At 48.9% G+C, this 16681-nt stretch overlaps 1 protein-coding gene across 1 annotated transcript; it reads right to left on the bottom strand.

The window, feature by feature from the left end:
* Nucleotides 1-147: 147 nt before the first annotated feature.
* Mtres1 (mitochondrial transcription rescue factor 1) lies at nt 148-15990 on the bottom strand. Its single transcript, XM_051164346.1, has 4 exons — nt 15902-15990; nt 8928-9409; nt 5210-5282; nt 148-627 (listed from the first exon to the last, which is right to left on the bottom strand). Exons 2-4 carry the CDS (start codon nt 9395-9397, stop codon nt 448-450), a joined length of 723 nt encoding a protein of 240 aa, XP_051020303.1. The 5' UTR covers nt 9398-9409; nt 15902-15990; the 3' UTR covers nt 148-447.
* Nucleotides 15991-16681: the final 691 nt, after the last annotated feature.

Below are 16681 nucleotides of genomic sequence, written 5' to 3'. Positions count from 1 at the left end.
CCTGCCATGACGATGGACGAAACCTCTGAAACTGTAAAACAGTCCCAATTAAATGCTTTTCTTTATAAGAGTTGCTGTGGTCATGGTGTCTCTTCACAACAATAAAACCCTAAGATACACTGTCTAACAAAAACAAAACAAATACCAACTATAAAACAAAACCCCACAAAAAACCAAGGCCAATTTATTTTACAGTGACTCCTGAGGTAGTTAATATGGGAGATGGCAGGCAGGCTCTAGTGTCCTCTCTGGCCTGGTCTGCACAGGTCATGGGGGCTCTCACAACGCCAGGGCTCAGGGAGCACCAGCCCAGCCCAGGAGGGAAACCCACAGACCCCAGCTTCCACAAAAGGCTCCAGTGATTGCACAGGTGACATGACAACTTTATTTCAGTAAGAATGTCCTTTTATGCTGCGCCTTCTCTACAACCGTGTGCAGAAGCGGCGTTCATTTAGATGCAGTCTTCTTGGGCAGCTTTAAGTTCTTCCACCTTCGCAACACCACTCGGTACTTGTCACTTTCTGTCTTCTCTTCACAGAGGCTTTTCAGGAGAATGCGCATCACCACCTCAGTTCCTGTCTCTTTGTTCTCTCCAGTGACGAGGTCTAGTGTATCTCCCACCTTCACCTGAGAATACAAGGGAAACAACCTTTACTCCAGCTGGGAGACTTAGGCCAAGTCAAACAGCCCTGCTTTGTTCTAATGTGGTGGCTGTCGCACAGGCAGAGCAAGAGAGAGGAGGGAGCCTAGTTCTGAACTGCACTGCAGGGTGAGCGTATAGGAGGCAGCCAAAAGCTTGGGGGCCTGACGCCAGCTAGCAGCTTCCTTCTGATAGAGATGACTGGCTTATTGGATGACCTAGGTTGAGAAGATCATCTGTCAGGAGTGTCTGAATGAATCTGTTTGGGGAACATTGGTAAACACAGAAAAGCAGGGCACAGCCTAAGCAAGGATGTGCAAAAGAAAGCACTAGATGTGCCAGGAAGAAAATCGGCACTGATTTCTAACCCAGGTGACCTTTCTAAAATGGGACGGTAGTTTGTTAGCCATCGGCCACCATGGAGCAAGGGTTGGCTGTCCTGGGAGAGATACCAGCTTCAGCCCATGAAAATGAGGAAGGGCCGGCTAGAGGGGCCGAGGTCGAACTGATCTTAGCAGACGGCTTGTGGCTAGAGCTTGCCGACCCACACCCTGGAGCAGCCATGCTACCCCCAGGGCCCACTCTGTCCAGCGCATGGAAATACCAGGCAGATACCTGCTCCAAGCCGCTCAGGACATTAGAGAATCCTGCCAGGAACTCAGGAGGGGCTAAACTCACCTGGCCGCACGCTGTTGTTTCTGCCAAAATAAAGCGTGAATGACTGCTTCTATTGGCTTAAAGCCACTTATATGTGGACCACTACTGAAGGTCCTGGAGAGATGGCTCGGTGGTTAACTGCATTTCCAGGGGATATGACACTCTTGTCTATCCTCCACGGGCACCAGGTACACACATGGTACACAGACATACAAGTGGACAAAATACCCATCACTTCAAAAAAAAATTAAGCAAACATCCCCTCCCATAAACAAGTACACAGCTTAGAAAACGGTATATTTCATTCAAATTCACCTGTTTTTAAGATTTGTTTTATGTATGAGTATTTTGCCTGTAAGTATGTCTATGTGCCATGTGCATGCCTTGTGTCCTTTGAAGTCAGATAGCATGGATCTCTTGGAAATGGGGTTACAGGCATTTGTGAGCCACCATGTGGGTGCTGGAAATTGAATCTGGGTCCTTTAGAAGAGCAGCCAGTACTCTTAGTAACCATCTCTTGAGCCCACACTTAAAAATTTTGAAACTATGTGATTATTTTGGGGTGTGGGGCACATGTGTGTGCCAAGGCGTGTGAGGAAGCTAACCTCTTCAGTCATGTGGGTTCCAGGGCAGAATTTAGGCTAGTGGGCACGGCAGCCGGCACCTCTACCTGCTGAGCTATCGCAGCAGCCAAAATGGGCTGAAGCTGGGTAAGATTGCTCCTGCCTGTAATCCCAGCTGAGGTAGGAGGAAGGCTGGAGAGATGGCTCGGTGGTTAAGAGCACTGGCTGCTCTTCCAGAGGTCCTGAGTTCAATTCCCAGCACCCACATGGTGGCTCACAACTGTCTGTAACTCCAGTTCAAGAGGATCTTTGTGGGGGTGATCTTTTGGCTGGGAATGATGGCACAAGCCTTTAATCCCAGCATTTGGGAAGCAGAGGTAGGAAGATCTTTGTGAGTTCGAGGCCAGCCAAGGCTTGTTGCACAGAGAGAAACCCTGTCTCAAAAAAACAAACAAAAAAAGGAAGAACTCCAAGAAAGTCTAAGGGTGACTAGTTGGGTAAAGGAAGGAAAGTGGGGGGCAATACACAAGGGAGGTCATGGGGAGGTGAATACAATCAAAACGCATCATATACATGTATGAAAATGCCATAATGAAATGTTATTATGAATAATCAGTATGTGCTAATAAAAATGTTTTTAAAAAAAGGAAAGGAAAAAAAAGTGACCACATTCCTTCCTTCTAGGGCTCAAATAATGTTTCCTCTTAGCTCAGCTAACGCTGGGGAGGGGAGTTTAGGACAGCTGCGGTCAGTGCCCATGCCTGAGCTTCCCAAAGCACCGTGCAGAGCAGGGAGCAGGGTCACACAGCACCGTGCGCTCTGGACCCCGCCTAGTTTGCAGAACTCAGCAAACCTTTGCTCAGTGGCAGGTGGGGGGGGGGGGGAGGCGGCCTGACCCTCAGGGCCTTCAGCCCAGCACTGGCTGCATGGAGTGGGAGGGGGGGCTCTATTCAGTCCCATCCAAGGCCTGGTCGGCTCAGACACAAAGCAAAACTGGCTGGGATTAGTGGCTGCTTCAGATATCTACATTTCAAATCTCCCCTTAGCTGCAGTTTCTATGGCTACCAGGCCTCCTAGTAACCAGCCAGCCATACTGGCCTCTGCCTTTGCTGACCCTCAGGAGAAATCTGGAAAGCAGCCTACAACAGAACACCCAAGGCAGAATGAAGCAATTAGGCTGCAGTTAACAATACCTCAAAGCAGCGGAGGAAAAACAGGCTTACGGAGTTTGCAAATGAGGCTCTGGCAGGGGACGTAGAGAAGGTGGCCCAGCTACAGTCCAGAAAGCAGAGGGGAGGGGGGCATCTGGAGCACTGGCTGTTGTGCAGTTCACTGACCAGTGGCTGACAGGTTATTCGCACCTGCCAGCCTAAGGTCATCGGAACTCCCTGGCCTTGACTAGCAGTTGAGACAGGAATAGAGACAGTCTCTGCACTTTCTGTGATGTAGGCAGCATCACTGATGCCTACGAGCAAGGACTGAAAGAGTCTCCATGTCCACCAGTGCACAGACGACACAGTGATGCTCCTCATCCCAAGACAACACGAGGCAGTTCAGACTCCGCCCTAGAGGCCTCTGAACATGAAAGGAAACTGAAAACCACCCTTCAAAACTGCCTCTTCGTTATGCCCTCAGTGCCAATAGCTTATGTTTCTGAGCATGGGCCTCAGGTTTTAAGCCACCCTTTACCCCCGACAGGTATGGACTATCGCAGGATGGCCTCAAACTCACTCCATAGGAGGGAATGACGCCGAACTTCTGACCCTCCTCCCTGCTCGGGTTTCTGTGATGCTGAGGGGCTAAATCCAGGGCTTCTTTCACACCTCAGGCAAGCAATCTACCAGATGAGCTATGTCCCTAGTCCGGCTTTCAAACTTTTAAAGATGTCTTATATCTTTGTTATTTTGTTAAGTGATAATCTCATGGTTAAAACCACAACAGAACATCCTTTATCCCCGCACTCAGGCAGGCTAGCTTGGTCTACATGAGTTCCTGGCCAGCCAGGGTCACACTGCAAGACCCTGCTCAAACAAGCAAAAACTCAGGGGGAGGGGGGCACGGTTCAGCACTTGTAGCAATGCCCGATGACCTGTTTGCTCCCTGAAACCAGCATGGAGGGAGGAATGACCCCACTCCTACAAATTGTGCTCTATCCTCCACACCCACACTGTGACGTGCACGCCCACATTTCCTATCCTTGAACTGGCCAGAAAATAAAAGTCAGGAAGAGAGTGCATACCGGAGCTGGAGGGTCGGCTCAGCAGCTAGCAGCTCGTGTTCCCCTTGCAGAGACTTGCCTCGGTTCCCAGCACTCACACACACACACACACACACACAAACATACTTTGTTGTTGTTGTTTTTCGAGACAGGGTTTCTCTGTAGTCCTCGCTATCCTGGAGTCCCTTTGTAGACCAGGCTGGTCTCCAACTCTCATAGATCAGCCTGCTTCTGCCTCCTGAGCGCTGGGATTAAAGGCGTGAGCCACCACCGCCCGGCTCACAACCATTCTTAATTTCAGTTCTGGGATTCTAGAAGACCTGATACCCTCTTCTGGCCTCTGTGGGCACCAGGCACACACATTATGCACATACATATATGTAGGCAAAACACATATTCATAAAATAAAAAAAATTCAAAGTATAAAAGGCATGAAGAAAATTAATACAGGGGCTGGAGAGGTGGCCCTGGCTGATGTGTGACTCACGATGTTCTGGCCTCAGACTTAACAGTGCTGGGATGACAAGGGCGCAACTCAACTCCCCCTCCTCCCATAGACTTCTTCCAATTTTGTAGTGTTGATATTGACTTGTCAGACCTTTTGTTTTGTTTTTCGAGGCAGGGTTTCTCTGTGTAGCCTTGGTTGTTCTGGACTCACTTTGTAGACCAGGCTGGCCCCTCGAACTCACAGGGATCCACCTGCCTCTGCCTCCCAAGTGCTGGGATTAAAGGAGTGTGCCACCACCACCCAGCCAGACCTTTTTTTTTTTTTGGCTAGTTACTCATCAGGAAGCAGACAGAGTCCCAGCAAGAACTTCTGCTGAAGGGAACGGAATGAAACATCTGCTCAGTGACAGGGCTCAGTCAAACCTTTCTTTGTCATCTACCTGCCATGATCCACAGGGCTGACTCTGATCCCCTAGCAGTCTGAGTCAGGACAGCTGGCGTCCTGTGGGTGGCTGACTCCAAAGGCTTCTTACTCCTAAGTCTTGAAGGCTGAGAAGCAGCAGTGGCCCACAAATGACTCACACCAGCATGACCAGGACCTCAGAGAGGGCCCATGGGGGTTGGGGACAGCACCGACTGGAGAGCAACAACAGCAGGGCCATGCAGCTGTCATTTCAGGCTCACCGTTCTGCTTTTCTTCCATAATTTCTCCCCGTTCAGTCTGAGTTCACCTTTGTAGAATGCATCTTCTACTTTGCTAGTAAAAAGAAAAAAAAAAAAAAAAAAAGCCTTGAAACAGAAATACATCCAACAGCTACACAGCTCTGAGGACAATAGCGGCTCCTGGTACTTATTCAGGACCTCCTCAGTGGGTCCCCATAAGAAACCTGCACTTTGGGGGGGGGGGATTTGAGACAGAGTCAAAGTGGCAGTCACCTATCGCATCTAAACCAGGGAGACTAAGGGGCGTTTCAGATCCTGAAAGGCTTGCTGGTACTCAGGCCGCTGGGGTTTTAGAAGCAACTGCCCAGCAGTAGCTCAGTGAGTTACAACGCTCAGAATGAGTGTGTGCTTCCTGCCCCTCGGCTACCTGCTCTGCACTGAGAAAAAACAGGCGCCACACACATGGATAGGCCACTGAGGAGCGGCCCGTGTGCACTGAGGTGGAGTAATTCCCATCTGACAGTGTTCACTTCTGACTTTAAACCCCTGCTGACCAGACCGGAGGAACACACAGACACGACCTTTCCTTCTGGTGACCCGGGTCCACATGACTAACACCAGGCTCGGCTTAACAAAGGCAGTGACCAGTTTTCTGGGACAGTAGGCCCTAGAGGAGCTAGTCGGACGTAAGACAGCGACCAGTAATCCTGATCAGGATGCTGTAAGTAGCACCTACTGTCTTTATGTTCCATGGACGTAAACAAATTAAAATACACAATTAACGATGTCATAAAGATACACAGGAAATCTTGATTTTGCTATCACAACTCAACTCACAGAGATCTGCCTGCCTCTCCCCCATTTGTGCTGAGATTAAAAGCGTGAGCCACCACAGCCAGCTCCCTGCCTTTTCCCTACTACAATTCTCACCCAGTGTAGGTACATGCCGCGAATGGCTGCTGAAAGAGTGAACAGGCAGCCAGGCGTGGTGGTGCAGGCCTTGAGTCCTAGCACTCAGGGAGGCAGAGGCAGGAGGACTGATGTGACTTCAGGCCAGCCTGGTCTGGTCTACAGAATGAATCTAGGGCATCTAGGACAGTCAAGGCTACACAGAGAAAGCCTGTCTTAAACAAAACAAAACAAAACCAGGACCTCCTGGGCAGTGAGTCACTTCCAGAACACATCTAGCGGAGAGAATGACTGTACTAACGACATCTCAAAATGCACACTCCAACTTCTGCACACTGCAAGTGTCGCACGCAGTGTTTGTACCAGTAAAACACAGAGCGCATGCGACACACCAGGCCCAGTCACAGTGCTTTATACAGGCCTCGATCCCAGTTGCTCACACCTGGAATCCAGTACTCGGGAGGATTCCAGTGAGTCTGAGGCCCTCAGGGACTAAACTGTGAGTTCCGGGTCAGCAGGTGCTGGGGGAGGGTCCTGTGCACTGCATGTGTATTCAGACGCCCACTTCTGTGCCCTGAGATCTGGTCAGCCCGGACATGGTACTGTCATTTCTAATCTCTGGTCTCAATGTTGTATAAAGTGTTCTCGATCATCTCTGATTGGTTAATAAAGCTGAAGAGCCAAGGACTGGACAGAGGAGACAGAGGGTGGGACTTTCATTCCCAGTGAGGGGGTGGGAGTAGGTGTCTCAGGTAGGGACCAGAAAGAAGAGGAAAAGAGAAAAAGAAATGCCATGAGGAGTTCAAGATGAGGACAGTGAATTAGACCAGAAGGCCAAGGCAAGACTGAGATGACAAGTAAAAGGACATGTGGCTGGGAGGTAGTGGACTAGCATAATTGGGTCAGCATGGATGAATAGCTGCCCAGTTATAGAGCTTAAAGCTTGTTGAATAAATCTAATAGGGCTTTGTGTCATTACCTTACACATGGGCTATAGAGTGAGAATGTGCCTTAAAAGGTAAAAAGGGGGGTGGGGGTGGGGCCGGCTGGAGAGATGGCTCAGCAGTTAAGAACACTGGCTGCTCTTCCAGAGGTCCTAGGTTCAATTCCTAGCAACCACATGGTGGCTCATAGGCAGAGGCAAGTGGATCTCTGTAAGTTGGTGGCAAGCCTGGTGAACAAAGCGAGTCGAGGACAGCCAAGGCTACTCAGAGGAACCCTGCCTTGAAACACCAAAACCCAATCAACCAACCAACCAAACAACATGTTGGCTCACAACCATCTATAATGGGATGTGATCTGATGCCCTCTTCTGGCATGCATCATATATGCACATAGAACACTATACGTACTCCCTCCCCCCAAAAAAATAAAAGAGTAAAAAAGGGGGCTCTGAGATGAAAGAAAGGCACAAGCTGGAATGGAAAGAACTTCAAGGACAGAACCCCACAAAGTAATCTTCTGAGTCCAGACGACAGGGTGTGCACATCCCTGCCTGTCAGACACAAACATTTAATGCCCTGGCTGTCCTGGACTCTCTTTGTAGACCAGGCTGGCCTCAAATTCACAGAGATCCACCTGTCCCCTCCCTCGGCGTGCGCCACCACCACCTGGCTCTTTTAATACATTTTTAAAAGGAACTAAAAAGGGAATAAAAAAATAAAAAAATCATAGCCACTACTTTGTTCACTAGCTTCTTAGTCCTGTTTTACAGGAGGGAGACAGGTGCAGAGATTTCAGTAGCAGGCATAAGGTCCCTTACAAGTAGTCTGACACACTGTAGTCTGCCCCAAGACCTGCACTTTAACTCAAGAGCCTGTGTAAAAGAATGCTGTGTGTGCTTGTGAGAACGCATACTACGGGGAAGGTCAGAGGGCAATCTCAGGAGCCACTGGGGAGCAGGGGACTCAGGTTGGTGCACCATATGCAAGCACCTCTACCCACTGGGCCACCCTACTGGCCCAGAATCTGCATTCTTTTTTTTTTTTTTTTTTTTTAATGATTGTGTGTATGTGCATGAGTGAGTGGCCGAGGTACATGTGTACCATGGCACATGTGTCTGTGGACAGTTTGTGGATCCCCGGAGTTGAACTCAGGTCATCAGGCTTGATGATGAGTACTCCTCCCGTTGAGCTACCATGCTAGTCCCAGAACTTGAGGGGCTTCTTGTTTTTGTTTTTTTTCCGGGACAGGGTCTCTCTGTGTAGCCTTGGCTGTCCTGGACTCACTTTTGTAAACCAGGCTGGCCTTGAACTCACAGCGATCTGAATGCCTCTGCCTCCCGAGTGCTGGGATTAAAGGTGTGTGCCACCATGGCCAGCATTGTTTTTGTCTTTTTATGTGCATTGGCACTTCTGGAACTTGTTCTGTAGGCCAGGCTAGCCTCTGACTCCCGAGTGCTGGGATTAAACTCATGTGCCACCACCACCCAGCTAGAATCTACGCTTTCAACCATCACCTCCTGTTCCTCTTACTGATTCTTGGATGCACTTTCTCATACTGTGGGATATGGGAAATCCCAGGGGTTTTTAGCTATGCAGCTTTAATAGTGATCCCTTTCTCTTTAAGAAGTTGTTACTAGGGGTGGAGGCATGCTTCCATGGTAGAACACTCTCCCACCATGGAGAAAAACAGAAGTCTGTTATTAAGTCAAGGACTCACAGCACAGCCACAGTGTGCACACAGGACTAAGGCAGCCGTCATCTGTGAAGCAACGTGACTGCATTAGGTTACAGTGCTGTCCTTTCCCTCTTCTGGTCGTCATTCCTAGGAGAGGCTGAGTGCCCGGCGTGCACCCTTCCACCAATCAGGCAGGGGCTCACATACTCACTTTCTCCCAATATCCAGGCCTGTCTTGAGGATGACGTCATACCGGAAAGACTGTACTGCTTTTTCCAGGTCTTTGTAGTCCTTGACCACACTGGGCTCCTCCTCGAGCCCCTCTTCCAGCTCACTCCTCTCAGGGTGACTGGTTTCCTCGTCAGAGTCCTCTTCATCTGCATCTTTTTGCAGAGTCTTTTTAGTGGATTTTCTGGAGCTTATATTGCTTTTGAGTCGTACGGAAAATGGAAAAATATATTCTGGAGATACTAAGAGCTCTGGGAGTCGCAGAGAGAAAATGTTATGGAAAAGCGTTTTATAATTTGATGTGTTTAACTTGGTACTAGAAAAATATAAGTATCGATTCCAGGAAGCACACAGTTGGTGTGAGGCTGTCCCGTGAAGCACGCCCCAGACTCCGACCCAGGCATCTGGCTTTCTGAGAACACCAGTGAGCGCTCTGACAGCAGGCACAGCCATGCTGCACACCACCTGCAACGGAAAGCGGTTGAGCATAGGTCATAGGTGCGGTGCTGCATCATGCTGAGCACACAAACACGAACACCCCATGAGCACTGTCCGACTAGCCTTTCCCTCCCAAGCCGCGTGCCAGGCTCAGTCGGTCCACTCAGGCCGAGGCCAAGCACGCCATGGTGAGCTTTCCAGAGGCAATCCAGATGCTTGCTTACGAGACTGTCTCGGGGGTCCAGTGAGTCACAGAAACAGTAAAAATACTGATTTTGCTCTTCTTCCTCACCCCAAATAGCTCTGGAACAGTAGTTGTTACTAGTTTGTTAATAGGAAAAAGAAAAATACATTTAATCCCAGCACTCAGGTAGGGCACAGAGACAGGCAGACCTCTGAGTTCCAGGGCAGCCTGGCCTACGGAGCAGCACATTCCAAGATACCAAGGGCTACACAGAGAAACCCTGTCTGAAAAAAATCCATAAAACCCAGATGAATTTCTCCACCTTATTTCAACTCTAGATCCCTAGAGCTAGGAAGGAACAAGGCTACACAGAAAAACTGTGTCTCTAGAACAAAAAGGAGGAGAGAAAAGAGGGAGGAGGGGCTCCAGCCCATAATCAAAGCAGTCATTTCTGAACATGCCAGACAGCAATCAAACCCTAGTTAGCACAAATGCAACAGAAACCACCTCACTACAGCACTGGCAGACCTCCCAGCACAGCAGAATGGGAAATTCACTCATTCGTACACCTGTCTGTCATTCATTCGTTTAGCTAGCTATCATTTATTTATTTGAGACAAAGTCTCTCTACATAGCCCTGGAACTCAATACACAGACCAAGCTGCAAACTCAGAGATCCACCTACCTTTGTCTGTCTGTCTGTCTTTTTCTTTTCTTAAAATAGTTTTTAAAGATTTATTTATTGTTATGCATACAGTGTTCTGCCTGCATGTACACCTGGTAGGCCAGAAGAGGGCATCAGATCACATTATAGATGCTTGTGAACCACCATGTGGTTGCTGGGAGTTGAACTCAAGACCGTTGGAAGAGCAGACAGTGCTCTTAGCCACTGAGCCATCTCTCCAGCCCCATCCCTCCCACCCACCCACCCACCCACCTCCTCCTTTTTTTGTTTTTTTTTTTGTTTTTTTTTTGAGACAGGATTTCTCTGTGTGTAGCCTTGACTGTCCTGGACTCATTTTGTATACCAGGCTGGCCTCAAACTTACAGAGATCCTCCTGCCTCTGCCTCGAGTGCTGGGAATAAAGGCATGCGCCACCATGCTTGGTTTTACCTCTGACTCTTGAGTGAGAGGCAGATCAAAGGCATGTGCGTTTGAAATAACATTTCAAAAAAGATTTATTTATTATGTATACAATGCACATTAGATCACATTATAGATGGCTGTGAGCCACCATGTGGTTGCTGGGAATTGAACTCAGGGCCTCTGAAAAAGCAGTCAGTGCTCTTACCACTGAGCCATCCCTCCAGCCCCCAAGATGTTTTTAAAAGACCACGATTTGCTAATAAGAGGAGGGATTTTAGCACAGTGTGGTGACTGCACACAGAGAAACCCTGTCTTGTAAGCCAAAGAGAATGAGAGAGACCGGGGTTGGGGTGGAGGTGATCTCACAAGCTTAAATAAAGACATATTAAAACTTGAAAAACTCTTCAGGAATTCTTCTCATATTTTGAGTCTGAGGCTCACTTCCTTTATTTCAAGGTTATAATTTAGGACTGATTTATGATAATAAGCCTTATGAGTTCCCTTCCTAACTTCCATTTCCAAAGCTGATAACAACTGTCTGCAGCTCACAGAAAACACACAGATGCTACTACTAACAACCTACAGTTAAGACTGGGACACTAAAGCCGGGCGTGGTGGCGCATGCCTTTAATCCCAGCACTCGGGAGGCAGAGGCAGGCGGATCACTGTGAGTTCGAGGCCAGCCTGGTCTACAAAGTGAGTCCAGGATGGCCAAGGCTACACAGAGAAACCCTGTCTCGAAAAACCAAAAAAAAAAAAAAAAAAAAAAAGACTGGGACACTAAGCAAACAGCACAGGCTCATCCCTTACTCCACCATTCTTGGAATCGCAACCCACACCCTGCAGGACAAGCACGGCAGGAACTTCCGGCTCGCGGGCTGCTTGTCCTTTATGCACTGTCAAAGGGTTTTTTAGACTTTTCTTTTCCTAGCTTTATTTATTTTATGTGTGAGTGTTTTGCCTATACATACACATGTGTACCATGTGTGTGCCTGGTGCCCTCAGTGGTCCCCTGAAACGAGAATTACAGAGGTTGTAAACTACTACGGTGTGCTCGTTAGGAACCCAACCCTAGTCCTCTGCAAGATCAAAGTGGTCCTTTGTTTGTTTTTGCTTTTTTGAGATAGGGTTTCTCCGTGTAGGCTTGGCTGTCCTGGAACTCTCTTTGTAGACCAGGCTGGCCTCGAACTCACAGCGATCCGCCTCCCAAGTGCTGGGGTTAAAGGCGTGAACCATGTGGCTTCTTGTTTTGGTTTTGGGAACAGGGTCTCATACTGTAGCCTAGGCTGGTCTGGAACTCATTACATAGACCAGACTTGCCTCCAACCTATGAGTGACTCCCTTGCCTCACTTCTAGAGCACTGTGCTGACGACCATGGGCCACCATAATTGGCAGAACTATATTTCAATGTATTCCAAAGGAGACCTAATTAAAGAGAGAATTTTAATTCTATAGAATTAGAATAAAGGAAGAAGATTGTATATTTTTACACTGAGGATGTAGTCCAGTTTTAGCCTAGCATGTACAAGGCTCTATTCTGGAGCCAGAATTGGTGGTGCACACCTTTAGTCCCAGCACTCAGGAGGCAGAGGCAAGTGGATTGCTGTGAGTTCGAGGCCAGCCCGGCCTACTAAGTTCAGGACTGCCAAGGCTATACAGAGAAACCCTGTCTCGAAAAAGAAAACAGAACGAAAAAAAAAAAAGGTTCTTTCCTTTGGTGTGGCCTCCTGCCTGTCCAACTCTTCTGCCACCTCCTACCATTTGTCCCTTTCCAGATTCTGGTAGCAGCACCAACAGGTCCTTTGCCACCCCCTCGATCTCTTTTTGCATGTACTCGGGGCTGGAGAGATGGCTCAGCAGTTAAGAGCACTGACTGCTCTTCCAGAGGTCCTGAGTTCAATTCTCAGTGACCACATGGTGGCTCGCAGCCATCTATAATGTGATATGATGCCCTCTTCTGGCCTGCAGGTAGAGCACTGTATACATAATAATAAAGAAATAAATATTTTAAAAAATATTTCATGTACTCGCCAGGTGCAGTGATGTTGGGAGGCACTCTGGGAAGGTGAGGCAGGCAGATGTCTGTGATTTCAAGGCCAGCCCATTCTACAAAGTGAGTCCAGGATAGCCAAGGCCTTAAAAATATGGAAATGATAGGATGTTATAAATAAAAGCATGATAAAAAAAAATAAATAAATAATAAATAATAAATAAATAAATAATAAATAAATAAATAAACAAAATAAATAAAAGCATGATAAAAAAAAAAGCATGATAAAAAAAAAAAAAAAAAGCCATGTATTCCAGGCTGCTTCAAACTCACCACGCAGCAGAGGCTACCTGCCTACCTTTGAACATATTTTTCCCCTTTGGACTTCTTTGATCCTTGAGCCTTAGCCTCTAATGTATTGGAATTACAGGCAGGGGCTACTACATTTGGCTTCTGTGGTTTTAAATCCTTACCAATTCCGCTCTTGCAACACCTGTGCAGACTTAGCAGCAGACTGCTGGCAGGTCCCCACAGCCCCAAAGTCAGAGGAGTGAAACGGTAACCTGATGCGCGCCTGACACCTAACTTTTCTCCTGAAAGCCTGTCACAGTTGCAGAGGACACACTTCCTGCATTGTGCCACTGCAGACTTGTAGGTAACTCGAGGCCTGGTTTCCCTCCCTTTGCTTCATATACCCAGGCTATAATCACGACCACGGGCATGGCTATCCGCTGAGGCCGAGGTATCTTCTTTGTGAATCGACAGGACCACATGGGTGACTGAAAAGCTGCTCACAGGCACCCCAAAACAAACTCCTGATCTCAGACTTGCTCCACCTAAGCCTTCTTTATCTCAGTGGCTTGAAACAAAAGCTAGCAGTTTTTCTTTCTTTCTTTCTTTCTTTTTTTTAAGGCAGGATCTCGTTACTGTGGCCCAGCTGTCCTTCAGATTACAACCCCACTGCCTGAGGCTCCCACATGCTGGGATTCCCACATCTGGCCTTTCTGTATGGATTTCAAGGAGTGAATATGGCCTGGCAGAGTGAAAGTTCAGGCCAGCATGAACGACAAAGCAATACTGTCTACAAAACCAACTCCTTCAAAACATTCAAAAGAAAAGACCTCCTCTGGGCCTGGTGGAGCAAAGAGATGTGAGGGCCAACGCCTGCCTAGCTTGCAGAGTGTGCTCAAGGACAGCTGGGGAAGCTCAGGAGAGCCTGTCTCAAATTGAAGAGAATTAAGATAAGTGTTACTGTCGGGCGTGGTGGCGCACGCCTTTAATCCCAGCACTCCGGAGGCAGAGGCAGGCGATGGCTGTTTGAGGTCAGCCTGGTCTTCAAAGTCCAGGACAGCCAAGGCTACACAGAGAAACCCTGTCTCGAAAACAAACAAACAAACAAAACAAAACCCAAAAAACCCAACAACAACCAAAAAAAGCTTCTTTTTGCAGTGGGCATCAGCTAAGGCAGAAACTGATTCGAGTGTTGAGATTAAGCACCTGTTACCCGCTCAGCCCCAAGCGAGACATTTATACCACACCACCTTGCCACAGAGCCAAAAGGAAACAAAACCTAAGCAGTGACAAGCTTCTTTACTCCTTCAGCCCCTGCCACACTGACATTGCTGACCCCATGCTCCTCACACACATGGGCCTAGCCTCAGCATGCTTTCCACGGCTACAACTGAGTCACAGAGCTGGGGCAATTTGTAAAGAAGTCTTTACCTCGGGGCTGTAGAGTCTGGGAAACTCAAGGTCAGCCACATACCCCCACACACACCAAAAACAATCAAAGACCATCCCCCCTCCAAAATCCCACCCTTCCCTTCTGCACACTTTAGAAGTACCCTGAACAGACTCATTCATTTATTCATCAAGAAGAACCTTCAGGACCTAACTCTTCCTAATGGTACTGCACCAAATTCCCAAGATGTGAAACTAGGGAGTGCATTCTGGCCAAACCAGGGACCCCTGTTGCAGATGGGCCTACAACAACTCCTGTGCAGGTAGCTGCAAAGGGAACTCCCCGCCGGGCAGTGGTGGCGCACGCCTTTAATCCCAGCATTCGAGAGGCAGAGGCAGGCGGATTGCTGTTGAGTTCGAGGCCAGCCTGGTCTACAAAGTGAGTGCAGGACACTCAAGGCTACATAGAGAAACCCTGTCTCAAAAGAAAAAAAGACTCAAATACCCACTCAGCGGGCCTACCCGTTCCACTTCTATTCTATCTTGCCAACCAATCCATCTTTTTGTTTGTTTGTTTTGATTTTTGAGTCAAGGTTTCTCCATGTTAGCCCTGGCTGTCCTGCACCCACTTTGTAGACCAGGCCGGCCTCGAACTCAGCTATTTGCCTGCCTCTGCCTCTAGAGTGCTGGGATTAAAGGCGGCACCACCACCCCACCATGGGCGCTGCTCAACCAAGCCCTCTTATCACACAGGCTGCCACATACTTTACTGGATGCAGTTTGCCTGCACGTGCATACACACAAAAGTAGAATTCTTCCTCCCTATTTTATTTTCCTTCACTTTTATCTCAAGTACACAGAATAGTACCTACTAACTAAATTGGAAAACTTTAGTTAGTTAGCGGAAGCTGGGCACGGTAGTGCAAGCCTGTAATTCCAGCATCTGGGAAAAGAGGCAGGGGGCTGCGGTGTTCAAGGACAACCTTCATACGAAGTGGTATGATGCTGGGAAAGGAAGCCCATAAGGTTTATTTCGGGTGAGATTTTTATAAAGCCATAGAATCTGCTAACGAAGGCTAAGACTGCCAGAAAAGCAGTGTTTAGGACACACAGGCAACGCTGCCCCTGACTGCACAATGCTGGTGAGCGGATGTGCCTTCCCCAACTGCTCGCTAAGCCCCAGGCCTGGGCTGCAGCTGGTGAGGTCGGCTGCAGCTACGACACTCTTCCCTTCGGCGGACGTCGGAGCCTGACTTCTACCCAAGGTCGGGGTTCCCCTGGAACCCTCCCATCCCGCACCTCCCCGATCCCCCAAGGTCAAAGGAAACTGGACACTCCCACGCCGCCCGGCCCCGGGTCAGTGTGTCTGCCGCCAGATCGGGCCAAGCCCCTGGACGCACAACCTGGGCCAGCTCAATTGCCACGGTCCCGGGGTTCGAGACGCTCCGAGGGCAGGCCCGACTCTGCGGAACCGGACGCACTCGCAGATCCGGCCCGAGCGCTGCGGGGCAGAAGCTGGCCGCGGGCGAGTCACCCGGCTAGGGGCTGGGCCGGCGGGCCAGTAGGGGCGCACTCACCTGCACAGTCCGCCGGTCCCTCCCCGGACCGCGCCGACCTCAGGCGGGGGGAGCCACCTCCGTCCCTGCCCCGCCACTTCCGCCCAAGCCTACGCAGCAAGAGCGGATCCCGAGGCTCACGCGAGGGCGGCGACGCCATCACAGCGACCCCTGCTGGAAACGGCTCTTTGGATGACCGCCCTGTCGACGTGGGGGTGGTCGGGATGTGGGTTTGGGGGAAAGAGGGGGTGTGGGAGACCCATCCCAGGCCTGCTGAGCTTGTCGGCCAGTTCTGAAAGAGCTTGGTTTGAAAGCCTAGGTTCTTTCTCTGGAATAGCCGAAGCCTTGGACGTCTTTGTGAATTATAGATGTTGTCCCCAGAAAACTGTACCCCAGCATTACAGAATTTGGAATATGAGTTTAGAATATCTTTTCAAGTTCCAGTCCAGTGTTGATGAGGGGGTACCCCTGTAATCCCAGTACTTGGGAGATGGATGTGGGAAAGATAAGGGTTCAAAGTTTTCCTTGGGTACATTAACTACAAAGTTTGAGGCCAGGCTGAGCTACAAAGAAATAAACAGAAATATGAAAAAAATGCCTCAAGCTGGGTATGGGCCCATCACTGGGGAAACAGAGGCAGAAAGATAAAGCAGTTAGACTGTCTTGGCTACAAAGCAAGTTTGAGGCCAGCCTGTATTACACGAAACCCTGTCTTAGTAAATCAATCTTTGACTCCGATAAAGAATCAATTGAATCACACTTTTCTGTCCAGTTTTCTTATAATACAAGAAGTGATTGGAC

Source organism: Acomys russatus, chromosome 21 (genome assembly GCF_903995435.1).
Source record: "Acomys russatus chromosome 21, mAcoRus1.1, whole genome shotgun sequence".
NCBI classification, from domain to species: domain Eukaryota; kingdom Metazoa; phylum Chordata; class Mammalia; order Rodentia; family Muridae; genus Acomys; species Acomys russatus.
Note: the sequence above shows the minus strand (reverse complement) of the source record. Positions and strands in the feature narration are given on the sequence as shown.

Coding starts and splice junctions, on each gene's coding strand:
- Mtres1 (XM_051164346.1), bottom strand. CDS start 9,397: ATGGCTGTGCCTGCTGTCAGAGCGCTCACTGGTGTTCTCAGAAAGCCA. Junction 5,283..8,927: donor GGCCTGGATATTGGGAGAAA/GTGAGTATGTGA, acceptor TCTTTTTACTAG/CAAAGTAGAAGATGCATTCT. Junction 628..5,209: donor TATGGAAGAAAAGCAGAACG/GTGAGCCTGAAA, acceptor TTGTATTCTCAG/GTGAAGGTGGGAGATACACT.